At 35.7% G+C, this 27,835-nt stretch overlaps 1 protein-coding gene across 8 annotated transcripts; it reads left to right on the top strand.

Moving 5' to 3' along the window:
* The first annotated feature begins 33 nt into the window (after positions 1-33).
* DCAF17 (DDB1 and CUL4 associated factor 17) lies at positions 34-27,835 on the top strand. 8 transcript variants are annotated; one of them, XM_025275011.3, is made up of 14 exons: positions 34-162; positions 1,264-1,367; positions 4,086-4,176; positions 6,746-6,882; positions 7,619-7,697; positions 8,949-9,038; positions 10,570-10,674; positions 10,972-11,077; positions 16,383-16,525; positions 20,524-20,633; positions 23,224-23,314; positions 24,014-24,097; positions 24,642-24,797; positions 25,551-27,835. In XM_025275011.3, exons 3-14 carry the CDS (start codon positions 4,117-4,119, stop codon positions 25,716-25,718), a joined length of 1,329 nt encoding a protein of 442 aa, XP_025130796.1. In that variant the 5' UTR covers positions 34-162; positions 1,264-1,367; positions 4,086-4,116; the 3' UTR covers positions 25,719-27,835. The 8 variants fall into 8 exon arrangements, with proteins under 8 accessions (XP_025130796.1, XP_006070305.2, XP_025130780.1 ...); XM_006070243.4 differs by lacking the exon at positions 34-162 and adding an exon at positions 210-563; XM_025274995.3 differs by lacking the exons at positions 34-162; positions 6,746-6,882 and adding an exon at positions 210-563 and having other exon boundaries at positions 8,986-9,038.

Below are 27,835 nucleotides of genomic sequence, written 5' to 3'. Positions count from 1 at the left end.
TTGGAGGCGGGACCGAGGCGGGTTGGAGGCGGGGCCTGGGCAAGGGCTCATTGCCCGCTGCCTGATGGGGATTGTAGTTCTGGGTACAAGCCAGGCTACCCCTGCGGACACTGGGAACTACGTTTCCCGGCAAGTGAACGGCTTCGGCTGACTGCGCGTTAAGTACGTTGCAGTGTCTGCTGCTGGGTTCGGAGCTGGATAGCGTTTGCCGGGCCAGCCCGGAAGGGGTTTTTTTTCCTTGCCCAATCTCTGCTCTCAGGCGGCGCCGGCACTGTCGTCCCTCGCCCCACAGCTGTGCCCTTCCGGGCCCAGCTCCCGGTGTCAGTTTTTCTGGGCTCCTCGAGGAGTTGGGGCCAGGAGGTTCGGAGATAGTGGCCGCTTACCGGCGCGGGAGTAAGGGGCGCGCCCCTCTTCCTCTCTGCCGGGCCCGCGCCTCCATGGGCCCAAGCCAGAAGCCCAACGTGTGCGGCCGGCTCAGTCGCCGGGCGCTGGGCTTTTTCTCGCGCGACGCGGGCATGGTGCAGAGGACGAACCTGGGCATCCTGCGGGCGCTGGTGTGCCAGGTGACCGCCTGCCGGCCGGGAGGGGAACGAAGAGCAGCGGGGCGACGGGGGTCGGGGGCGTAGGGGAGGGGCAGGCTTACTGCTGGGCTGCAGTATTTACGCAGTATAATTCCCTTTTAAGAAGATCGCAAGTGATGGGCAGGGTGATCACGGCCTTGAAACTGGAGGTTAGTAAATAGCCATTAGCAGAACCGTCACATGCTTTATGGAGAAGGAAATGGCAACCCACTCCAGTGTTCTTGCCTGGAGAGCCCTGTGGACAGAGGAGCCTGGTGGGCTGCTGTCTATCGGGTCGCACAGAGTCGGACCCGACTGAAGCGACTTAGCATGCATGCATGCGTTGGAGAAGGAAACGGCAACCCACTCCAGTATTCTTGCCTGGAGAATCCCAGGGACGGAGGAGCCTGGTGGGCTGCCGTCTACGGGGTCGTACAGAGTCGGACAAGACTGAAGCGACTTAGCAGCAGCACATGCTTTTAGTTTTAACTTTCTTATATCTTGCAAACAATTTTTCTAAAAATTAATTACCCCACTTAAGCCGAAATGTGAGGGCAGAGTGAGGAAGAATTGAACATACTATTTTTTAAGAACGTACTTGAAGTTATTTTGAAAACTGTAAATTTAAATATCCAGTTTAAGATTGGTGCACAGTAGAAACTTATGAGTTATTTCCTAAACCGAAATTCCTTGTGTTTTTCAGGAAAGTACTAAATTTAAGAATGTTTGGACAACTCATTCCAAATCACCTATAGCCTATGAGAGAGGAAGAATATACTTTAACAATTATCGGTGCTGTATCAGCAGGTATCTTGGTGAAAATTTTTGATGTAATTCATTTGACTGTTGACCTTTAATTTTTATAGAAACACATGCCTACATTAGTGCTTAGTGTAACAGAATGGAAAAATGGGTTCAAAATAAGGGTGGAGTATAAACTGCATGTAATTTAACATCTTGTTAAACCTAAAGGCTGAGGTTTCATCTGTGTAAATACCAATTTAAAGAGAATTTATAATGTAGGCAAAATGACAGATTGCTGAGTACAGTGTAGTATTTTATTCTGCCTAAGGGATACCAGATGTCAGGAGATCCAAGTACCTACTAATTAGATGCTGTTTTAGGGAAGAATTTCTGTATTTTGGTTTGAAAGTACTTGCCTTTGTTTTAAAAGAAAATTTTCAGACTTGCTAATGTAGTCTATATAGTATATATATAAATAGTATAGTGAGCCCCCATACATTTATTACCTAGACTCAGAAAGGATCAAGATTTTTGCCACATTTGCTTATCTGTCCCCATATCCTTTTCCTTTATACCTTTGCTAAATATTTTAAAACATATTCCAAACATGCCGTACTTAAGTTTGCTCCTCTAAAAAAGTAGGGTTATTTTCTTATTTAACAGCTTAATAATTCACCCATTTAAAGCATACAATTCAATTTTTGCATCCTTGAAAGTCATATTCAGTGAAAATGATTTGATGAACCATTGATGGTTCATATAGGCAACCATCACTACAGTTAATTTTAAAACATCTTCATTACCTCACAAAACCCCCAAACACTCCTCTTTGGCTGTCACCACCATACCTTCTCCACCCTCAGCCCTATGCACCTGCTAGTCTACTTTGTTTCTGTAGGTTCACCCATTGTGGGCATTTCAAAAAAATTGAATCACGTAATACTTGACTTTTGTGTGTGTGTGACTTGTTTTTGGTGACTGGCTTTTTAGTAGTTTACCAGTTTATTATAAAACTTTATAACACAGGAACAGCCAGATGGAAGAGATGCATAGGACAAGGTATGTGGGAAGGAGCACAGAAATTCTATGCCCTCTGAGCATGTCACTCTTCCTGAATCTTCATGTGTTCACCAGCCCAGAAGCATTTCTCCTTTTCTAAAGTATATATTAAATGCCATACATTTTCCTCTAAGCACAGTTTTTCCTGTATCTCACAAATGTTGAAACATTGTATATTCGATTTAAAAGTTCTCCAGACTTTTTCCTACTTTTTTCTTTGTGCGAGCTCATTCCCTCAGTTGTGCTCAGTCTGCTCAGCCATGTCCGACTATGCAAGAATACTGGAGTGGGTTGCCATTTCCTACTCAAGGGGATCTTCCCTACCCAGGGATCAAACCTGCGTCTCCTTCATTGGCAAGTGGATTCTTTACCACTAAGCCAGACCCCTGTGTTAATTAGAAATGTGTCATTTAAGCTCCCAAGTATTTTGAGATTTTACAGCTATCTGTTATTGGTATCTAACCTAAATCCATTATGGTCTGAGACCATATTTTATATTTTTTTCTAGTCTTTTAAATTCTAGTATTTTATGACCCAGAGTGTAGTCTGTCATGGTGAACTCTTCACATGGGCTTGAGAAGAATGTATTGTTGCTGAAGTAGTCTAAAGATGTCAGTTTGAGCCAGCTGATTGTCGGTACTGGTCAGTTCAACTATATTCTTACCTACTCTACTTGTTGGATCTGTCAGATACTGACAGGTTGTTTTGAAGTCTCTAAGTATAGTGGTGGATTTGTCTGTTTCTCCTTGTATTCCACCATTTTTGTCTCAGTATTTTGACATTGTGTTGTTAGATGCATTCACATTATATAATTCTACTCTTTATCCCTGATAATTTTCAGTGTGGAAGTCTACTTTGTCTGATATTAATATGGTTACTCCAGCTTGCTTGCTTTTTTTTTTTAAGTTAGTATTTGCATGGTATATCTTTCTCCATCCCTTTGCTTTTGTATCTGTGTCTTTATATTTAAAGTGGGTTACTTGTATATAACATATTCAAGTCTTGTTTTTTATTCACTCTATCAGTTTGTCTTCTGACAAGTGTATTTTAGACCATTCACATTTAAAGTGATCATTGATATAATTGGTTTGATACCTCCCACATTTGTTTTGTTCTCTTTCTTCTTCTTTTGGTATTCTCATTATGTGTACATTACACATTTTCTAATTATCCCACAGTCCTTAGATGTTCTGTTCTTTTTTTTTAATTCTTTTTTCTTTCTGGTTTGGGAAGTTTCCTTTTTTATCTTTTTCATCTACTAGTTTTCTACTACTAGTTGAAAGAAAGGAACTCTTTAATTTTCATTTCACAATGTTGGAATAACAGATTATAAAGGTGAAATTCAACAGATATATTGGTAGTAAATGTTAAATGGAAAAGAAACAATTCAATATGCTCTAATTTTGGAAAATGATCTGCAGGTGGGTATAAGTGTATAAAGAAAAAGTAGAGTGAAATGAGCCAAAATATTAATAACTGAACCAAAATATTAATATTGGATAGTTTTGTGCTATTATAATTTATTACATATTTGATATTTTTTCTATGATTGTGTATTATGAATTTTGTGATTAAAAAGTAATGTTGACATTTAGTTAAGAAGAGGAAAGCAAAGCAGCAGGTTGTATTTTTGGTGTTCCAAATCTCTGAATTAAAAAAATCGCTGAAATCCAAGCAAACACTATTTTATTTATGAAGAAGAATAATCTTTTTTCCCCCCAGTGTTGCATCAGAGCCACGAAAACTTTATGAAATGCCAAAATGTTCCAAATCAGAAAAAATAGAAGATGCTTTATTATGGGAATGCCCAGTGGTAAGATTTGCTTTCGTAGCATGTTTGTAAAGCATTTGTAGTCTAGAAGAACTGCTTATTGTTAATATATTGTATAAAGAAATAAAACATCTAAGTATCATAGCGATTCTTAAACCTTGAAAGGAAGCAAAAAGAGAGCATATTTTTTATTTTTATTTTTCCTCATGAAGTAACTTCTGTCTTAAAAAATTATATGTTAATACTGTGAATATACTTTTAACTTTTAATACCATTTTTTAATCTTGAAAACTAAAAAATGTTATGAACTGATTAAAGGTTTCATAAGCAATATAAGCTAGTTTGCAGTTATTCTCAATGTTTAAGAGATTATTCTACTTAATATATTGAGACAATAAAATATTTAGGGCAGGAGTTATGTTTCATGACTCTGAAAGTGGATTCTTATGGGTTTCCTCTATTAATCTTCTTAGGAAATAATAAGATAAAAATGAAAAATAAAATAATAGATAAGCTCATTCCATAGATCTGTATTGCCCCTGTGTGTATTTTTCAGAACACTTTTTTCATAAGATATTAACATCTTATCCTTGTTAGAGGAGTTGGGAAACAAATTTATTTGTAGAATTACTTCACAGAGCCTTTAATACTATTAATACTTATAATAATACTAATGTGGATGGTTATTGTCAAACCATTTTCCCAACTCTTTTGATCATAGAACTTCCTATTTTGAGTTATATTTCTAAATATTAATTTTCCATGGGATCAGTGTTGTAAGAAACATTTAAGGAGTACTGCAGCAAGTTAATCCAGTCTTTTAATCTGGCTGTTTTGTTTTTTAGGAAAAATAGGATATATGACCAAAAATAATGTTTAAAGTTAATAGCCTATGCTTTGCATTTATTATTATAATTCTTTAAAAGGAAAAAAAAAAGACTTGTTTGTACATAAAATTGTAGTTTTCCCTGGACAGTTACTCTTTTCATTGAAGTTTCCTTTTTAAAAATAAGAAGCTTTAAATCTACATTTTCTTCCCCAACTTCTTATTGAACGTTAAAAATAACTATTTTGCCCCCAACATCTAAAGCCTTCTAATCCACTTTCATTGATGAGGGGAAGAGGATGACAGATTCCTTAATTGAGAAAAATTTTGAAAGACGTCAATGCAAAGCAACAAAAATTTAAAGCAATCTTTATAAAAATAAAGTTTCTAGTAACCTAATTCCTAATCTCACTTCTCTTTGAACATTTTGCTCTTCTTATTTGAAGTGAACCAAGATTTTCCACTGAGAAAAACAACAAAGCATATAGTATTGTTGTTAATATACTCATTGTGAAAATAAATTTAAACTTCTCTTTTCTTTAAACTTCTCTTCTGAGACAGTGTGTGAAATACAACTTTTAGTTTAGGAAAATAGCTCAAACCTATTACGTTTGCTACCTAATTTTTTTTAATAGGCAAGATATAGGTGATACATTTTTTAAAACTTTAAAAATTCCTTGAGATTCCTTGAGATAAGACATCAAAGAATAAAAAAAATTACATCATTGCCTATGATTTTAATGTAAGACTTAAGTAGCTAATAAGTTAAAACACACACACACAACCAAGAAACAAACACACACAAAAACCTAGTTTCTTTCCCTAACATTTGAAACAGGAGACAAATCTTAAGGCACGTAAGTAAAATAAATGTGCCTGCATTCTTTTCTATTCACTTTTCAGCCGAAGCAATATTAGATTAATTTTAACTTCTCTGTTCTTAACTTTCATCTTTGAACTTCCTTTTTATTCTACAAATCAAAGTAGAACCCTTGGCTTCTCTTTCTCTTCCTGCCTTAGACTTCCACCCTAAGGTAGCTCCTCAGTGGCAGATGTGCCCTTTTGGAGGGTAGTTCATTGGAGTCAAGGATTATCTTTAAAACTAGGTCCATCTCTGTTCTTTGGCTGCTTTGATTCTGGATGTTAGCTTTCCATTTGGAGTTAGAGTAGAGCCACAGTGACTAGTGGGATAAATTGCTTTTTTCCCATTTTAACTTCTATCAATAGGAAAACAAGTCTTGGAATAAAGAAACATCTGTTCTAGGAAATGACTCTTAATTGCTTATGCTATCTAATGTTATACTTGGTTTTAAGAACTGTTATTGTTATCATAGCAGCATCATTAGTATTACTTGTATTACTGTTGTTACGATGATGATGATTGGCTAACATTTGTTGAATACTTAATGATTAATAATTAATAAGTAATAATTATTTCTGGAGAAGGAAATGGCGACCCATCCAGTATTCTTGCCAGGAAAATCCCATGGAAAGAGGAGCCTGGCAGGCTACGGTCCATGGGGTCGCAAAAGAGGCACAATTTTGGCGACTAAATGAAAAAATAATTATTTCAGGTACTGCTTAAGCACTCTGTGTGAATAAGCTGACTTAATAAATTAATAATGAAAATCATTTCTCACAATTTTAATCTTTCCTCATCTTATTTATTTTCTCACTAATATTTCTTTTTAAAATTTACTTGTTTGACTGTTTAGCTGTTTTCTTTGGATATGGATTACTGTAGGTTGTTCATGATCAAGCAGTTTCAGTTTTATCTCTTTTAAGGGAGAAATGCTTCCCAATCCATCAGATTATAAATCCTCACTCATAGCACTGACTGCTCATAATTGGCTACTTCGTATATCAGCAACTACAGGAAAAGTCCTTGAGAAAATATATCTTGCTTCATATTGCAAATTCAGGTATTAACTGTGACTCTGTTGTTTAAAATTTGATTATGAAAAATTGAGACTTATGGCCTAGGATATTTCAAGATTTTTTTTTTTATGTTTTCCATTGTATATGTGGATCTCAGTTTATAAATCTATTTATCTCTCCTCATGACTGCTTTTGAAGATCTAAGGATGGAGACCCTTTGTCATTTATCTTTGTATTCCTCATAAGTAACTAACCTCTAGTAGTTGTCAGATACCCTTTTTAAAAAAATTTACTTTTTACAAATAGTATTTTTTATGTGGGATGTATTTTTTGGTAGATTTTTCTGAAAGCTAGTCTGTTGCAGTTAAATTACCTGCCTAGTATAATCTAAGAACTGTTACTTATAAACTCAGAGTTTTACAAATTAGATGTAAATTTTTGGAATGAATATAAGCATGCAAAATGTGAATGTAATATTTTTAATGTTTTTTGTAACTTCTTTTTTACATTAGGAATGGTTTTTCGTTTTCTAAGTTTTGAATATTGACAGATCAAGTACAGTTTTTATTCATTGAGACTGCAGAAGGATTAAAATTATATATATATATAAACAGAAATAAATGCATATGAGGATCTTTTAATTGTTTATTTTTTTAAATAAGTTACTTTTATAATTTAAGTAACTGAAAACTGTTCACTTATAAAATATCTATTATATTTTGATTTGAAGTATAAGGAAACTGACCTAAAGGAGTAAACTTCTCTTTATTCTTTTAAAAGATATTTGAGCTGGGACACTCCTCAAGAAGTCATTGCTGTCAAGTCAGCTCAGAACAAAGGTTCAACATTGGCCCGACAGGTAGACATCTTTAAAAATTCAGTAAAATAAAGAATTTGTTTCCAGAGGAACTTGTCTGAAAATTTGTTATGAGAGAACTAATGATCTTTGGTTTCTGGAGCATGCTATCAAAATTGTTTACCATGAACTTAAAATATTCTCTTCAAGCCACTCTGGGGAAGCAGGTTGTTTAACAGATTACTTTCCATTCCATAGCAGAAAAATAGTTACTAAACCTTATTCTTCAAAGTAAAGAAGCTACCTTCTTCAAGCAGAGAAATCACTCAAGTTATAACTGTTGATATTTTTTTCTATTTCATTTAGCCATATTAGTGTAATGCTAAATGATGTGACCATGATAATGCTGTGTCTTTTGATTAGGCTCTTGATGATTAGAATTCCAATTTATAATATAAATTAAATTGTGTTATAATATATTATAATTCAATGTATTAATTTACATTATAACATGATCTATTACATAGTACATACATACATTTTGTTATAAAGTATGTTTTTTACAAAATATATTGTGTTGTTAAGAAATGCTTACTGTTATGCTTGTTTTAATATATTTTTGTGTGTGTGTGTATTTTGTAGTGTCTGAAAGGCTAAAGGTTTAGTGGACATATTTTGAACATGTAGGCTTTCCTGTTTAAGTAACTTTTCAATTTGATAGAGGGTGGTTTTCAATTCATGAAAATAGAGTGTTTTTATTTTTTTAATTAAAAGTTTTTTATAAAAATTTTTCATAGAAGTATAGTTGTTGTACTGCATTGTGTACATTACAGGTGTACAATGTAATGATGCATGATTTTTCAAGGTTATACTCCATTTATGTGCTCAGACACTCAGTTGTGTCCGATTGTTTGTGATCCCATAGATTGTTTAGCCCCGCAGGGGCCTCTGTTTATGGGATTCTCAGGGCAAGAATACTGGAATGGGTTGCCATTTCCTCCTGCAGGGGATCTTCCCCACCCAGGGATTGAATCCGTGTCTCTTATGTCTCCTGCATTGGCAGGCAGATTCTTTACCCTAGCGCCACCTGGGAAGCCCATACTCCAACTATAGTTATTATAAAATACTGGGTTATTCCCTGTGTTGTACAGTATATCCTTGTAGCTTGTTTTATACATAGTAGTTTGTACTTCTTAATGCCCTAATTCTTGTATTATCCCTTGCCTGTTCTCTTTACCCACTGGTAACCACTGGGAAAATAGTGGTGTTAATATATTCTTGAGAGCGGTCTGTGATTTTAGTCTTTCCTTTTAGGCAGGCATTCAACAGCCTGTTTTGCTGTATCTTGCAGTGTTCCATGTGCTACCTTTTTCACTCATAGGGATTCTGGAGATCAACAAAAAGGTAAGAACTCATTTCTGATTTAATTATAATATTAATTTTTTGACATTAAGATGTGATATTATTGTTTAATTGTTTATTAGGTATTTGGTAAAGTTTTTAATTAAGAAGTTAAAAGCAGCTGCCCAAATTTAAAGGCAGTAAATGGAGAAACTGGAATTTGAACTTATATTTGACTCCAGAGATTAAACCAAGTTTTAAAATAGAGTGACTACTTTATTTTAGCATTCATTATTTGAAAATACATTTGAATTACACAAATCCTTCTTTTCGAAGTGGGGAACAAGGATCAGGGAATAGAAAGTCATGGGCTAGTCAAAAACAAAGCAAACCGTAATTATCCTTTTAAGAGATGACAAAAAACACAACTCATGAATTTAATTGTTCTCTTTGCGCTTGTGGATTAAGTAATTGTGTATACTTATTACAGTCTACAACAGGAATGTAGTCATAAATTGTTTCTATTTATTCTTACATGTTCAAGATAATCATGTGAGGGATTTGATGTTGATTGTGGTTATTTGAAACTAAAGTACATCTTTCACTTACCATGCATAATAAGACTACCCAGGGGCCAGGTTCAGAATGTACTTGAAGCTCTTTCTTTGCCGGGGTAGTAAACCTTTACTAAGTGATTTATCTTGAGTGGAAACTGAAACAGATTTTCACTTAGTTTCTACTTGTTCTTTCCTTGCTATGAATATTTGTCTATGTTGGTTGGCTTTTGTTAAATATTAAAAGAGGCACAGAATCAAGTTCTTTATCAGAGCTCTGTGGAGCATCACAACAGGATCCAGTACACAGAACAGAGACAGGGAATAAGGAGCCAAAGCCTTACTCAAGATCAGCTAGGTTATATGTCTCCGTGTGTATTTGGTCTTTAACATGTTTGGTTTTTATATGACTAAAAAATCAAATAGTATTAGATGTTTAAAGAACAAGGTATACCTGTGTATACTTGTGGCAGATTCATTTTGATATTTGGCAAAACTAATACAATTATGTAAAGTTTAAAAATAAAATAAAATTAAAAAAAAAAAAGAACAAGGTAATGATAAAATTCTCGAGTTGGCTGTTTTTTATTAGAATTACTTTCTTAGATCAAATCTTTTCACCACTAGCTGAAAAAGGTCCCTTTATAAATAATATTTTATAAAGAAAAGGTCCCGGTATTTATTCAGCCGTGCAAATATTGCATGGTAGAATTAAATGGGCTCAGTTTACACCTATGTCCATAAGGAAAGGGATTTGTTATTAAAAGATTTTGACAAAACGGAAGTAAATGAAAGCTGCTGCATCATTTTGAAGGATATATATTAAATCCCCATTAGTACTTCAGTTTGAGACCCTGGAGGTTACCACTCACCCCTAAAAATACCTTAGCTGCAAGTTCGTAAATTATAATGAAGTTGGAATGTTAGGCAGCAGTATTGTAAGGGTAAACTGAATATTAAACAGATACACATACCACGGTGAAAACTCAGAGGATTGGCCTTCTGGTCTTTTCTCAGGTGATGTCTACCTTTCCCCTCAGATTTTCGGGAACGTCACGGATGCCACCTTGTCTCACGGAATACTGATTGTGATGTATAGCTCGGGACTGGTCAGACTTTATAGCTTCCAAGCCATCACCAAGCAGGTAGAGAAAATTCAAATTTGCCATATTCAGATTAACTTGAGATTTGGATGGAGGTATGATTTTTTTTAATGAGATATTTTTAACATAAGGCTCTTGTATAGATTTCAGCTCTACAAAACTGTACAAATGCAGAAAGGCAAAGTAACCTTTAAAAGAGGGGTGGGAAGATAAATAGAAAAGCCCTTAAATAAAGACATTTCCTCTGTCATATACATGTAAATTTGATTTTTTTTTCTCTCTCCGGACAGCAAATAAGTAGGTGCTAAAGCCACCGTTTTTGTTTTGTTTTGTTTTTAGTTCATGCAACAGAAACTTGACTTAGGGTGTGCATGCAGATGGGGTGGGACTACTGGAACTGTAGGAGAGGCTCCCTTTGGCATTCCTTGTAATATTAAAATCACAGGTATGGCTACAATATAGTACTTTTTTCACCTTAAAAATTAAGTGGTCGTATTGATAGTGATTAATTGTAATCATCCAAATGTTTTTTTCCTAAATTCAATTCATTTTGCTCCTATGCAGAGTATTCCTTGCTTTTGCCTAAGTGTTCACAGAAATCTGTTATTCACTGAAATAAAGGCCTGGGGATGCTGGGCCTTGCTTGGCCAGAGATCTGTAACCTTTGGCAAGTGACTTTACCTTTCTGGTCTTGATTTCCTTATCTACAGAATAATAAGTTGCAGCAAATGATAATACCTTAGCTCCTTTAGAACTTGAAGTTTTACAATTCAGTGACATTTAATCCAACTTAAAGATCATTAAGGCACAAAAAAGAAAATTATATACAATTTTATAAATATAAAAATGTTCTATATTTAATTAGCTTATCAAATTCAGCAGTTTGTTGAAAAGAAAACTGCTATAAAATTGAGCAATGTATGTCAGATAAACCATAACTGACCAGAGTTCATGTCATCAATACAAGGATTACTTAATGCAGATAGATATAAAAATCATGAGTAAATTTAAAAAGAAAATATATTTTGTTATCCTAATATTTGTTTATCTTTATTCTTAGTTCATTAAAAATTATTTTTTATCATGTTGCGGACATTTACTTCTAACCAATAAACATATTTAGGTAAAACTCCAAAGGTTTTTCTAATATGGGTCAAAATACAACTTTTTTCTATTGTTATACAATATTACATCATCAACAGATCAAGAAACAAATGAAAGACTTAATTGTGAGAAAGGAAATGTTCTTTTTATTAGTAAATAACAAAGTATGAGGACTGAGAGAGTTCAGTATAGCCAGTTTTCCAAGCTCAAAATAAAATTTTAAAAACTACTCAAATTTTTAGGCGTCTTGGGCGAGCTGAATTAGGCAGTTCTGTAAAAACTCAGCCTTTGCAATGCCTCCTGTGTATGTGCTCAGTCACTCAGTGATGTCTGACTCTCTTGTGACCCCATGGACTGCAGCCCACCAGGCTCCTTTGTCCATGGGATTTCCCAGGCAAGAACACTAGAGTGGATTGCCATTTCCTACTATGTTTGATACAAATACAGAAGGCAGGAATCTGTTAAGAATTTGAAAACTACAGACTCCAGTGATAACTAATATGTATTATTTTGAAGAGAGTTTCCCTAAATGGTAGCATTGTTCTCTTTGAAATGCAGATAATAAGCAAGTAAAACAAAGAACAGGGTGATAAAGAAAGCTCATGGAGCCTCTGATTGTGCTGTGATTTTGGTCCCTGTTTACAGAGAGAAGACTGGACTTGGGATCACAGTCTTGGTCTGCTCCTATGAGAATGAAATTCCACTACTAATTGGTGGTATGGTAGTGAGCAAATTACTTAACCTCTATGGGCCTCACTTTTATCAGCTTTAAAATAATAACATTTGAAAATACGATCTGTGAAATCATGTGCCACTGTAAAACAATATAGTAATTGTTAGACATTTAGCTTAGAGGAGTAACGTATTATATTGGAAACTTTATGTATTTTTTCAGACTCTGTTGACTGAAATCCAGTTTATTTCTCTAGATTTGTTTTTCAGGATCAGTAAAACCTATACAAAATACTTGTATAAGTATTTGTATAAAAGTTAAGTAACTTTTTCAAGACAAAGCAGTTCATTTTCATTATAGAAGAATTAGGAATTAATGAAAAAATAGAGAAAGTTTAAAACACTCACAGTCATCCTGCATGGCATTAGTTGCTATCACCTCTGTGTTTTTTGGATAATCTTAAAATGTATATATGCCTAAAACCAAAAAAGAATCATACTGTGAACACTGTTTCATAACTTGCTTTTTCAAAAATCAACTCTTTTGAAGTGTAATTTACATGCACTTAAATGCAGCCATTTAAACTGTACAATTTGAGTTTTGCCAAATATTTATATCTATGAAACCACTCCTACAATCAAGATTTAGAATACTTTAATCACTCCAAAATGTTCCCCAGTGCCCTTTCCAGTCAATTTCCTTCCATCCCCAGTCTTCAGCAACCAGTGAATGTACTTTCTTTCACTCTAGATTTCTAGAGTTTTGTATAAATGGAAGCATATGATATGTAATTTTTGTCTGGCATCTTTCACTCACCATATAATTTTTTAGATTCATTGCAAATAGTTATCTGTAGCCTAACCCACTTTTAAATGTTAATATATTACAAATATTAATTTCCATTGGGATTATTTAATAGATGGTCTTATGAAAACAATAAAATTAGAGTCCTGTCTATTTACATCTAAAGAAACAATAGGTGGATCAAAGATTTTAAAGTTCTGTGAGAAAACTTAGAGAATCCTTTTATTGCAAAGTTGAAAAGACCTTTCTGACACAAGCACAGAGCCATTAAAGAAGAGATTGCTAAATTTGGCTACATAAAGATAAAGTGCTTCATGGTAAAAAACAAAAGTAAATAAAAGCACAAACCAACCAAAATTCAAACAACAAATAGGGGACATATTTGCAACATACACTATAAAGGGGTAATTGCCTCACTATGTATGAGTTCTGCAGGCCAATAAGAAAAAATGACAACGTAGCAACAACAACAAAATGAGCAAAGGATATTGTGCAGAAGAAGAGGAATATAAGTGACTTTTAATTAGGAGAGGACAAAGCCCAATGTCACTGATAAGAGAAGTGCAAGTTAGCACTACCATGAGATACTTCTATTTAGATTCTCAAATATCAAAAAGCTAGGTAACAGGATTGGTGAAAGTATAAAAGAGACACAGTTGTTTATTGTTGGAGTCCCGTGTGGAGGACAATTTGTCAATATATTTCAAAAATTTAAATGCATGTATTCCTTGAGCAATTCCATTTTTTTTAATTTATCCCAGATATATTCACATGTGTACAAAATGACAAACATATAATTATAACATTTTTCTAACAACGAAAGATCGAAAACAATGTATATATTGATAGGTGACATTGGTCTTCTTTCATTGTTTGGCTGTGTCATAAACTTAATTATTAAAAAGAAATAGGAATTATTTTTGGTCCTTTATAGAGAAGTTTCCAATATACATTAGTAAGTGAAAAAAGGAGTGCAAAACTATGTGTGTAAAAAGCCTCATTTGTGTTATATTCTTATGCATACGTTAAAAATATAGATGTGAGCACATGCTTTGAGGATTGCTTGAAGTATCTGGAAGGACACACAGAAAAAATTATAAATGATAGTTACTTCTGAGGGAATCACATGAAAGGAAAACTTAGTTTTCCTTATATTTCTTTTCTGACACTTTTTGAATGCAGTGCTCGTTTTATCTTTGCCAAAGAGTAGACCTCTGTATATGTGTGCACATGCTAATTAAGCTCCTCGAGGTTTTAAGAATTTATATACCATTATATGTGTAACTTTCCTTTGTGGCTCAGCTGGTACAGAATCTGCCTGCAATGCGGGAGACCTGGGTTCGATCCCTGGGTTGGGAAGATCCCCTGGAGAAGGGAAAAGCTACCCACTCCGGTATTCTGGCCTAAGAATTCTATAGACTGAATAGTCCATGGGATCACAAAGAGTTGGACACGACTGAGTGACTTTCACTTTCATATGCATAAATTGTAAATTTATTTAACCAGTTTACTATGGACATTTAGGTTTTTAAAATTTTCTGTGCTTACAAAAAAGTACAAGAATATTCCTGTAATTATTAATAATACTGAGATTTCCTCATCACAGGGTGTGAAATCAGCCATTTTTTGCAAACTTTGGGATCTTGGGGCTAACGGTGACACACCAGAGTTGTAGTGAGCCAAGTCCTGATGCTACTTTGGGGCCATTTTTAGCAACTTCTGGGAAAAGTATTTCTTCTTAAATACATCTTTTTGCATTAATTTTTTTTTCCATTATGAGTTTCCTATTTTATATTCTCTACAACTTCCCTATTTAAAATTTTAGCCCCCAATTCAAACTCTAATTATCCTTTTTTCTCTTCATAATTCATTTCCTCATCTACCATCATTTGGTAGCCACCATGTTATCACATATGATGTTTATATATCTTTCATAATTTACTGACTGATGTACTTTGCCCATTTATCTATTGGGGGGTCAATAGTTTTCTTATTGCTTAAAAAAAACCTCTTTATGTATTAAGAATATCACCCTTTCCTTGAAAGGTTTCTTCAAGGGTATTTTAAATGTACTTGATTTGTTTGTATCTGTCTGTTCTTTCTCCTGAAGACTTCAGTTTGTGAACTCACATTTCATTATTTGTTTTTCTCCTTTGTGTAGCTTTAAGTAGTAAGTTGCCCTTACGGAGAGGCCTAACCAGGCACACACTTCTATATGTAACGTGTGACTCTGTAGTGAATGCTCTCCCTAAGATAAGTGCCTTTACAGATGGTGGTGGCCTCATAAACCAAAGATTAGACTCTGAAGTTAGAAACAAAGGACTCAGATTAGCCACCTTCCCAAACAGGCCAAGCGGTGTCCTCATAAGGGCCCTCCCCAAAGAATTCTGGTCTTCAGAAGCAGCAGCACCTTCTGTTTATGCTTGTCTGCAAAAGTAAGTCTGTTACACTCCATATAAAATTAAGTATCATCAAAGAAGAGGACTAGGAAGCACTAACAGATGGTCCTTTTGTGGTGTCAACCTCCAAAAGACGGTTGCTGACAAGATGTATGTAAATTACCTTAAAATTAACTTGTCTAATACTAGTAGTAGGTGGCTCTCCTTTGATGAAACGTCCACTGCACAGGGCCCATCCTAAGTGGTTACTTTCAGTATGACTCATATCACTTCTACTGCACAAACTTAAGCAACACTTCTCTTGTAAAGTTTGCTAAATATAACCTGTTAGTCTAGAATATGAAAGATCTCTTCCTCACATTTGAAGGAATTATTAGACCTAATACCTGGTTGGATTTTTATGAGAGTTGGAAATAGTATCTACCCGAGGTACTCATTAAATGGCAACTGCTTTTATTACGTGTACCTTGTCATTTTTTTGCCATCGTAGGCACCTTCAGCCCACTTTATTGCCCTCCAGCTGCATGTCACACATATCCTGAAAATGGATGTCTAGAAAGTTGACTGATAACCTAACAGCTGTTTGCTACTTGCCTTTTCGTATCAGTAAGCCTCTTTCCAAATTGTATTTTATTTCCTTGAACATAGTCATTTTTCATTGGTAGAAATTAATAGATGACACATGCAAAGAAAGGTTGAATTCAGTTAATGAATGTTCCGAAGCTACAAGAACAAAGAAGCTAACAAATTCCTCTCGCCCATCTCTGCAGACACACCGCCACTGCTCTTTGAGGTGTCCTCGCTGGAGAATGCTTTTCAGATTGGAGGCCATCCTTGGCACTACATCATTACACCTAATAAGAAGAAACAGAAAGGAGTTTTCCATATTTGTGCCCTAAAGGACAATTCCTTGGTAAATCATGGTGATCAGGCTTTAGTAGTAAATTAATATCAGAAATTCTTTATTCTTGTGGCTCAGAGGGTAAAGCATCTGCCTGCAATGCGGGAGACCCTGGTTCGATCCCTGGGCCAGGAAGATCCCCTGGAGAAGGAAATGGCACCCCACTCCAGTACTCTTGCCTGGAAAATCCCATGGATGGAGAAGCCTGTAGGCTACAGTCTATGGGGTCACAAAGAGTCAGACACGACTGAGTGACTTCACTTTTCACTTTCTCTAATTGGTCCACATTCCCAGGAATTACTTTTCAATTTGTATCAGTAATTTGTAGACAGTGTAAAGTACAGGAGACCAGAAAGAATATAGCAAACACTTGTGTGTACTACCCAGAATTTAAAACATTATTAACATTTGAAAATTCTCAGGGCACCAAAGATGTATTAGTTTTTCTTCTTACCGTCTCCTTGACCTCATGTAAAGCATCTCAGAAGCTCCATAGTGGGAATCATTGGTGGAATGTGTTCAGGCTGCCCCTGAAATTACTGGTGGAATGTGTTGTTGGTTCTGCTTCTTCACAGTTTGTTGCTCTTGGTTTTTCCAAGCAGAATTAGATAGTATTTTGTTGGTCACAGTATAAGCATTGAAACACCAAGTTTTCAAGGATATTTTAAAGTTATATATGGCAGAATAGGAAGAAAGGGTATATAGCAAGACAATAGAAATTTTTACCCTTTGAATTAATATTCTTTATTTTCTTTTTAGAAATGATTTAGGCATTGATTTATCATTTAGTAAACATTATTGCGGAGAAGGCGATGGCACCCCACTCCAGTACCCTTGCCTGGAAAATCCCATGGATGGAGGAGCCTGGTAGGCTGCAGTCATGGGGTCGCTAAGAGTCGGACACGACTAAGCGACTTCACTTTCACTTTTCACTTTCATGCATTGGAGAAGGAAATGGCAACCCACTCCAGTGTTCTTGCCTGGAGAATCCCAGGGACGGGGGAGCCTGGTGGGCTGCCGTCTGTGGGGTTGCACAGAGTCAGACACGACTGAAGTGACTTAGCAGCAGCAAACATTATTGAGGACCTACTATATGCCAGACTTGGCTGGAGACAGTCCCTTCTCACAAGTTCAAAACAAAGCAGATACGTAGATTAAATAAAATGCAGTCCATTCAGTACAGTGGTTGAGATGAATGCAGAAGAGGGAGTGCACAGAGGAGGGGTGTTTATATTGTTTATATATCCTTGTTTTATATTGTTGATTTACTTTAGTTCTGGAACCTCTTGATACACCAAATTAACTTTTTGTGAGACAGACTCAGCTTATTCCACACCCTTCTCTTCCAGAATCTTTCTCAGTCAGTCTCTGTTGGACCCAGTGGCTTTGAGAGTCAATGGTCATCTTTCACCACCCTAAAGATTTGCAGTCTTGGGTCTGTTTATCTATTTCCCTTTAGATCATGGCCACCAGGAAACATTGTGTATAGTATCTTTGGATTTTTTTTTGCCGAAGCATTCTTCCCTTCGGTTTTCTCATCAACCTGTCACATGCGGCACCTCCTGTTTGGCCCAGCCCAGTGACATCCACTTTTCCAGTGGATGCTGGGGACTGTTTACCACGAGTTTGTGGTTTGGTTATTCACCTCCCAGCAGTGGACATCCTTCAGCCACTAAGGACTCTGTCACATTGCTTTTTCGTTGAAATTTCTATCCAGTCAAACCCTGCATAGTTCATGTTCTTCCCAAATAAGAACTGATAATATATTCTCTTATGTGTGTGTATAAAATGGCCTTCAATATCTACATCAAGCATGCCTATCTGGTACTCTCTTTGTATAATTACTAATTGTAACATTTAGTCAGATCTGTATTTTAGCATATTCATAAATAATTGCTGAATCCAGGGGAGTTTTCAGTACTTTGCTGGACAACTTCATTGCAGTGACATTACCTTAATGATGTGTATGTGTGCTACTTCCGCACCTGTCAGTCAGAAAAGTTGGTAACCCAAAAACATATGTGCAGGGGAACTGAAGAATTCAGAAAATGACCTGTAACTTTCTATTAAACTGAGCCTTAAACTAGCATTCGAGCAAATAATAACTCCAGAAGCTGATAATAATGTTGCCTAGTATTTAACACAAAGAGAGAGAATGTTTCTTTCACATGTTGTGTTTGCTGCTGCTAAGTCGCTTCAGTCGTGTCCGACTCTGTGCAACCCCATAGACGGCAGCCCACCAGGCTCCCCCGTCCCTGGGATTCTCCAGGCAAGAACACTGGAGTGGGTTGCCATTTCCTTCTCCAATGCATGAAATTGAAAAGTGAAAGTGAAGTCGCTCAGTCGTGTCCGACTCTTAGCAACCCCATGGACTGCAGCCCACCAGGCTCCTCCGTCCATGGGGTTTTCCAGGCAAGAGTACTGGAGTGGGTGCCAACATGTTGTGTTTAGATATTATAATAAAGAGAATAGTCAACTAAAGAAAGATATGGGTTATGTGTGCATGTTTATGTGTGTGTTTTATTTTAAAAAAACATTAAAAAGTTTTATGTTACATGAAGGAGCATTTGGAGATAATGCCAAAATGGACACATTAACTTTTTTTTTTGGCTACGTTGCGTAACACAGGCAAGATCTTAGTTCCACAACCAGGGATCAAACTCACACCCCCTGCAGTGAAAGTGACCAAGATGTTTAATTTCATTGACGTTCTTATATGTAAAATGCAATAATACAACCATTTCTCTTAGAAATCATTAGGTTCTTGAAAAATTAAAATACCTGTGCTAATTTGATACATAAAATGTGCTAAATTCCAATTATTAAAAAAACATGGCATACAAAGCACTTGCGATGTAGCCCTCACCTGCCTCTCCAGTCTCATGACTGGACACTCTGCTTCTCAATTTAATTTTGTCTGCTACTCATGTTTTTGCACATGCATGCTATATGGACAAACATATCTGTGCTTTTGATTGTGCTCTGTCTTCTTTCAAGCCACTTTCTCATTTTAAGGCAGAGTTCAAGCTCCTGAAATTCTGCTTACCTGGTTTGGATGCTTGATAATAGCCTGTGTATGGCTTGACTACTTTATTTTCTCCACGGCCTTACTCTGTTTCTGTCTCCATTCTTGAATATGAGCTTCTGGATAATAGAGATTATGTTTAGTGCATGTCAGGTATGAACAGCTGGTGTCGTACCTTGAACATGGTGTCCTGTCAGTATATGCTGTGCAATTAATACTTTTATTGTCGAAAGCTTTGAGTATCTAATAAAAAAGAAGGTGTTGTTTCATTTTACATTGGAGAAATTGAATGACTTGGATAAAGCCAGTAAAGTTAATGTATCCATGATGGTGTTAGTCCCCAGTGCTCCTGTGTGTAACATAAAACATTTGTTACATATGTGATCCATATGGCAGTATCGTTTTCTTTATTTTAATGTTTAAATATACTAGTATGAAATAAATCTCTCTACTTACCTTAAGTGCTAGGTGGTAGTAGACCATTTCCTTAGCATTAGTTTAATATCTGACTTTTGCAGGAGACTGTCCAACCTGTTTCATTGCATGTTTATTTTTGTGCTGTCTACTCTTCTGATTGACAATCTGTTGAGGATAGGAAAGGGATAAAGTTGTGGGAGACTGCAAGTACATAATTATGACAGTTAAACAAGGGAAAATGCATGTACCTTGAAGGCTAATCTGCTGTTTATTAATAGTAGGTGCAGAACATTATGCAAATGATTTTTCTTCTTTGTGCATTGGTTTCCTCATGCATACGATGAGGATAGCAATATATGCTTCAAGAATTGCTGAGATCAAAAGAAATAACGAGTAGAAAACATGTAATCCAGTGCCAGACACAAATTAGATGCTTGAAATATGGTAACTTAAGTTATTATTTGTGAGGCATGGTGCATGGTACACCTGTGAAATTTCTGTATTTAAATGTTGTGGATTATTTTATTTTCCTTTAATTTTTATTTTCAATATTTTGTCCCAACTTCAGGCAAAAAATGGGATCCAAGAAATGGAATGTTGTTCTTTAGAATCTGATTGGATCTACTTCCACCCTGATGCTTCTGGCAGAATAATACATGTTGGCCCAAATCAGGTCAAGTGAGTATTTTCCTTAGTTACTTTAAAGTTAAAAGTAGCTTTTGGTAGTATTTATTGGCAACTTTATTTTTGCTAGCTAACTACTGAGCCAACTGTGGGAATCATTAGCTGCTTGTAGGGTGCTTCCTCAGAGAATGCCATCTAGAAAATGTTACTTTATACTTTCAACCTTGTCCTTACTGTCTATAAATACTACATTTGGGTAAGTTCTTTGATGGATAAGGGATGACATATGAAGGAAAGGAGATCACAGATTGGTTCCTTCACATCAGGTCTTAATTCATTTCTCCAAGATTAATGAGAGATGATTTATCTTTGTTCTAAAAGACAGTCTTACTACTGGAGAAGTAGCAGGTTGTTTGAAGTAAACCTTATTTTATTTAGTTTACGCACATCTTTCATATAATCAAAACACTCTGCATTTAGCTTCCCTGACACCACGGTGCTCCTGAATATTTCCCTCCCTCTCTGATCTTTCTTAATATCCTTTCATGTTCTTCCTCTTCTAACCCAGACTTTAATTGCTAGATGTCCTCAGGATTAGACCCTCTTGCCCCTCTTTTTTGTTCCCTTTCTGCTTGATTCTTCTGTTTATTCCCTTGGCTTCAAAGATCATGTATACACCAAAACTCCAAAAAAGTTTTATGTTTGCCTAAACCTCTCATCTGAGCTGATGTCATAAGTCTGGACTCATTCTTAACACTTTCTTGCCTTCTTGTTTTTCATCAGTTTACATGTACTTAAACACTCAGTTGCATTTGCCAGTATACTCTTCTCTCTCTCTCTCTCTCACACACACACACACACGCCCCGTATATCCCATCAATCCAGTTTATTTTGCTGCTAACATTTATTTTGCTAACGTTTCTTCAATCTGCCTCTTTCTATCCTTGGCCACTGTCGCCACCTTAGCTAGACCGCTGTCATCCCCAGCCTAGACTGTAATAATAGCCTTCTCACCAGACGCCAAGAATCAATCTACTTTTTACTCTTTTAAGTCTGTTTTCTTCTTAGCAGCTAGAGTGATTTTTAGAAATAGTAACAAACACAGAAACCGAACCATGTGAATTCTGCTTTAGCCTTTTTATGGCTTTCTGTTGCACTTAAGATAAAAGACCAACATAGTGAGCCAATCTGAAAGATTCCTCCCACTCAGTTTACTTCAGTCGTGCTGTCTTTTCAGAAAGCTGAAGACCTGTTCACTCTGCTTGGAGTCTGCTTCCCTTATCTGCCTAATTTCTGTTCATCTTTTATGGCCCTTTAAATGTCCCTTTTTCAAAGAGCCCTTCCCTGGTACCCTTCATTAGATTAGCTCCCCCATCATATTTTCACTGTGTCCACTATGTAGTCTTCTATAGTACTTACAGAAATTTAAACTAATTATTTGTTTGGCTTTCTGTTTAAACATCTTGCTTTGGAATCATGAACTCCGTAACAGGGAAAGGGTCTGTCTTACACCTGTAACTCTGGCATGGAGCACAGGTCTTAGTGCAGAGTAGGTGCTCACTTGAGTATCTATTGAATAAGAAGGGCAATATCTATATTCTTTATTTTGTATGCCTCATGATAATTAGTCCACTCTGGGTCAGTTTATAGGAGGATGAAGGAACTTAATGAAAAAAGATTACTATTAACAGAATGTCATAAAAAGTATAGTTCAGCTTCAGTAAATCTTACTCTTCCTGTTTGTTACCACCCATCTTTTATATTAGTTTGAGTTTAAGAAAATAAGTTTCACAAAGAGTGTTGTCCTTTTGCCAGGTTTTAAAAGATAGGCACTTTTAAATATCGGCACTAATTAAGATAACTAATTAAGACGTTTAAATATAATCTGATTTGTCTCTGGCAAAACTCGAAGGCCTTCAGCTCTCCTTGGCCACAGGGGCTGCTCCTCCCTGCTCTCTCTTCACTTGCACTTGAGACTCTAAGATTTGAGGACATTGTGCTTTTGATGCTTGTTAATGCTGTGAAAAGATTTGTGTGGGTGGTGAGAAAATTATTTTATTTTCACTTGCTTAACAAGCTTGATCTGTGAGGCCATTTACACTCAGAAAACCCAAGTCTTTAAATATAATGCTAAGACAAAAAAAGTATTAAGTCATTTGCAGTTTTAAAATATTACTCTATCATGAAAACTTAGACTAAGTTGCTAATGCAGTCTATATTATATTTAACGTTTAGTGTTGTTCATTGATAACTAATTCTATCTTCAGAAATAAAAATGTAAGCATCTACTATAATGCCACTGTTAAAGCTGAAACATTAAAGACCTACTGCAGGATGCAGAGAGGACGTTCTTTAGAATGACTTTCAGCGTGGAAGCTAGTGGAAGCCTCAGCAAGCTGCTTCAGTGGCACCTGTCGCCACAAGTCCAGTGGTTTTTTTGGTTTAATAAAATCTCTAAATTTGAAGAAAGTTGTGGACACTTGAGTTATCAGATATTAATATTTTGGAGTAATGAGGAGAAGAGAACTGACTCAGGATTGTTAGTATAAGTTTCATTTGTTCAGTTTCTTTTCAGTAGATCAGCTTTGACACTTTGATGCTGTGTTGATGTCTTAGGTTCTTAGAATCCTTTTCACCTTTTCAGAATTTTAAAATTAAGTGAAGTAGAAAATAATAGTGCCCAGCATCAGATCTCTGAAGATTTTGTCATTTTGGCCAACAGAGAGAAGAACAAAGTAAGTCAGCAGTACTTTAAAATCCTTTGTATATCACTGTCTATAGGAGAATATAATGTGCAAATGTGTTTGCCTTTTAGTGTGGCTGGAAAGAACAGCACAGTCCTGTAGAAGTCTGTTCATTTTGTCTGTATGAGTAGCCAGTCTCAGCCCCACGTACCTATGAGATTTGAAAAGAGTCAATTATATTGACTTTATCTTTTGCTTATTTCTGTTTCCTTTCTGGGTTTCTCTTTAAATTTTTTGGATAAGTTATTGACCTCTAGGTTTAATTAATTGTGCAAACCTAGGGTAAATTGGGTTAAAAAATCACACACCATTCTTTAATTCCAAATGATTCTTTTTCTTTAGCATACAAATTAAGAACATGAAGAAAATCATGCAGAGAAAAAAGCAGATCCACTGTTTTATTTGCTGTGCTATACTAAGGCAGAAATCAGAAGGGCAAGCCACATACTAAATCTATAACCTCTGTGTTTATTTTTGCCTATTTTGGTATTTTATTCTTTAGAGATTTTATTATAATAAAGTATTTTTACTAATTGGAGGATCTGGAACCTGATTCAGAATTTTCTCAACTGAGGAAAGACTTATGGATGTTGGAGAAGGATTGGTTAGTTTTAACAAATTTGTTTAGTCTTGCCATCGACTACATATAATGGTACTTGTCATAGCTTTTTATTTCTCTCCATGTGATAGAATGAAAACCTACCCACTGTTACAGCTTCTGGACGGGTGGTAAAAAGAAGTTTTAGCATTCTGGATGATGACCCAGAACAAGAGGTATGACTTTAGCCACAAATAATAAACGAAACTAGCATGAACTTGCCCTGGGATAGAGGTCAGGAAGCTCCATGCAACCTTAGTCAGTAGAATTGTGCAAGCTGTTTGAACCAGGGCATCCCCATCATCCTCTCTTTTCTTACTGAAATTATTCATGAGATTTTGCTTGTAGAGTGTTCATAGGACCAAAATAATTTGAGAAAACAATTATTAGCTTATTTGTTTGTTGTGTTGATGTGCACACTTCCTAGGGAAATCTCTTCTAAGAAAATTATTGAGTTATATTCTGATGATTGTGACTTTTGCCTTATGTTTCACTTGCTAGACTTAGATGTGTTTGTCAGTGTTCATGGCCCAGAGGAAGAAGGTGTGAGGGTGTGGTAAATCAGCTCAGCCTTTGGAGATACATTTCTACCTATGCTCCCACCCATTCTTTTTCTTTCTACATAGTTTTATAATGTTAGAATAGTTAAGCCACAACTGTAGAAATAATCAAAACTGGATTTTGCCCCTCTTTTATTTTACCTTGTCTTCTGTTCCTAAGACTTTCAAAATTGTCGACTATGAAGATGAGTTGGATTTGCTTTCTGTGGTAGCTGTTACTCAAATAGATGCTGAAGGAAAAGCTCACCTGGATTTCCACTGTAATGAATATGGAACTTTACTTAAAAGTATTCCACTCATGGAGTCGTGGGATGTGGTGAGTAGAGTCTGCAGAATACAAAGTTGTGAGTTTTCTTTATAGGTGACTTTTATTGGGATGTCACTGTGTTCATATCAGTCCAGGTTCACCTATAGCAATGACCATGTGAAAGAGATTTTCCTACACACATGACAAAATGAGTTCTTTAGCCTTTCTCCCCTAGAAAGTAGAGGATGCCTGCTTACCAATGGTCTTAAAGATAAAAGCTTCATGTTTTATCCTGAGACATGCTATCTGACCACAGTCTGATTTTCTCCCATTTTACAAGTTTGGTAATGTTTTGAAAAATAAAAATTCTGTTTTCTGTATTGAATCCCCAGAGTTACTTAATAGAGACTTCTGATCATGTAGAGTTTTCAAGCACTCTTGGAAGCATTTGTCTCTTTTGAGTAATATGGAATATAAGAGTTGTAAGGAACAGTAGATGTTACTTTATCCAATCATTGTTTTGTCAGTGGAGAATGTGAAAGATTTAGCAACTTGCCCATAGTCACAGTAGCAATGTTGACAATAAAATCTGGGTGTTCAGACACTTAAGTCCAGAACTCTTCATTCTTAATATTTTCTGTAACGCTTTTCTCATAAATCATCTGCATATCCATAAATAATGAAAAATAAACTATTTCTGGCAACTATTTTGCCTTCAAGTATATATTTGAGCATCTCTAAAGATGCTGTTAAGTCTTAATGAAACAGTATTGAACATGGTATGTGAAGAGGAAGTCCCATTTGCCTGTGTTTTCATTGCAGACATACAGCCATGAAGTCTACTTTGACAGAGACTTGGTGCTCCACATAGAGCAGAAGCCCAGCAGGGTCTTCAGCTGCTATGTTTACCAAATGGTATGTGACCCTGGGGAAGAAGAAGAAACCACAGACAAAAGGAGTAAAACAGATCACAATAATTTTAAATTTTGAGATGTAACTTATGAGACTTCTAGCCAAACACCCCAGGAGCCATGGCCAGTCCTCTTTTTTATCATCTGCATAGTATATTCTCCAGTGTTTTCCAGAAAAGGTCTTGTGTTGACTTCAGACAATTGTGACTTCTTTTTTAAACTCTGGCCATACAAGGTGGTGAGGACTTCACTTTATATAAAGGTTTTTACAATAACATCCCAAGAAGCCTAGCATTTTGCAGTTTTTTAGGTGGGTGGTGATGCAAATATAAAATACTAAAGGTCAGAGAAGGAAAGTTAATTCTAATTATTTGGAGGTCATTGATTAGGGGGTGTTTTGCATGGCTATTAAAGGATGGCATGGAATTTTGACTGGTGAAACTAGGAGGAATAGACAGAAGGATACAAAACATACAGAAGGAGATCCTGTATCCTGCCAACCAGATTTGAAGGATGGAAGATGAGATCTATAATATGAAAGCATACTTGGAAACAAAACTGTGTCATCATGGTTTTTAAAATATATATATATATGTATACGTGTTTGATATTATATATAGTAGCAGAAGTTGACTTTTCCATGTTTTTTTTCTCTTTGATGTTCCCATTGGTTTTTTGTGTTTCTGTTAGACTAATCTAAAAGATTTCAAGCAAGCTTTAAGTGATTTTTTTTTCTCATACATAGCCTGTTTAGCTGTTAATACATCTAAGAATATTGTACTCATTTCACCGTTCTATTTATTTGGTGAATCTGCCAGTTCTGCTTAGACAATATTTTTACACCTAAGCAGTAAGATTCCCAGGTTGTACCAGCTCTGCTCCCTGTGGGAAGAATGGATAAAGTCCCAGGAGTTATTATTAGTTTGGAAACTGACTGACAGCTAGAAAAAGCTTTTGGTTCTCTCTTAATTGTGAAATGAGTATTTTTTTTCTTCTTTGTTAGAACCAATGGAAATATGATTCTTGAACTCAGATAATCATTCTTAAGAATGGTAAATAAAAGCAACCCAAGTAAAGGGAGAAAATATTCCTTTGTGCTTCCTACTTGAGAAATCCAGCTGCCTGCAAGCCACATGTTTAGCACATTCTCTGATTCAGACTCAAAAAAAAAAAAAAAAAAAAGTGGTAAAAATAGAAGGGGAGAAAACAGCAGTAAAAATCATTGCTGATTCAAATGTAAAGTTAAAATATGGGATTTTAGCTTGGATGATTTATATTAAAATTATCCAGTTCTTCCTTCAGTTTTGGCTTGGTATGTTAAGAATAATGTGAATTCTGCCCTGCCCTTGAAGTTTGCAGATAAATTTTAAGCTTATTGTGCTCAACAGAGCTGCTGAGAGAAAGGTGTTAGCTATTCAAAAAGTCAAGATATTAGTAAAAGAGTCCATAAATTTAAAAGAAATAAAGGGAGCAAACTTAAAAGCGTCATTTGTGCAATAGAAAAGAAGATTGCCAACATTTTAGAATAGGGGTAAGTATTTATATGTTGGCTAAAAATAAATCTTGCTGAATCTGCTCCTGTGTATAATCATTTGGGAAAGTAGAAGTGATTACCTCATGAGCAAGATAATAAAACTATCTTCATCTATTAAATTCTGATCATTTTATATGTACTAGTTGAAAAATCCATTCTCAATAGCATACATAGTAGTACTACTATTTAATATTTGAAGCTTTCAGAGTATTTTGGAGATACAGTTGTGATTACAAAGAAGTTGGATAGTTATAATGTGCTAGAACATTGCCCCAACCTTCCAACTAAAACATGAGCTATATCTAAACAGTCCTGTCCAGTGAATTTATATCTTCAAAAACAAGTCCAATAAGAGGAAATAGATTAAAAAAATCAGAGAAAAGAAAAACCAGTGTGTAGGTTTTAAAGCAGGCGCGGTGCTATGTAAAAGCAGAAAGCCTGCTCTCCATTTCCAGAAGTATTTCAGAAAAGGATGTCTTAAGACTTCAGTCCTATCAGATTTTTTTTAAAAAGAGGTTTGTTGAGTTTCCCCTTTGCTTAAGTCAGTGCCTTCTTTTGAGGAAGTGATAGAAACTCATCTGTTCACAAAGGCATCTGAGAACTATCTTAAGATGATACCGCTCTGTTTAAACAAATTAAGGTATTCTACATTTTCCATCAGC

The sequence above is a fragment of the Bubalus bubalis genome, chromosome 2, assembly GCF_019923935.1.
Source record: "Bubalus bubalis isolate 160015118507 breed Murrah chromosome 2, NDDB_SH_1, whole genome shotgun sequence".
NCBI lineage: Eukaryota > Metazoa > Chordata > Mammalia > Artiodactyla > Bovidae > Bubalus > Bubalus bubalis.
This window is presented reverse-complemented; position numbering and strand designations above follow the sequence as displayed.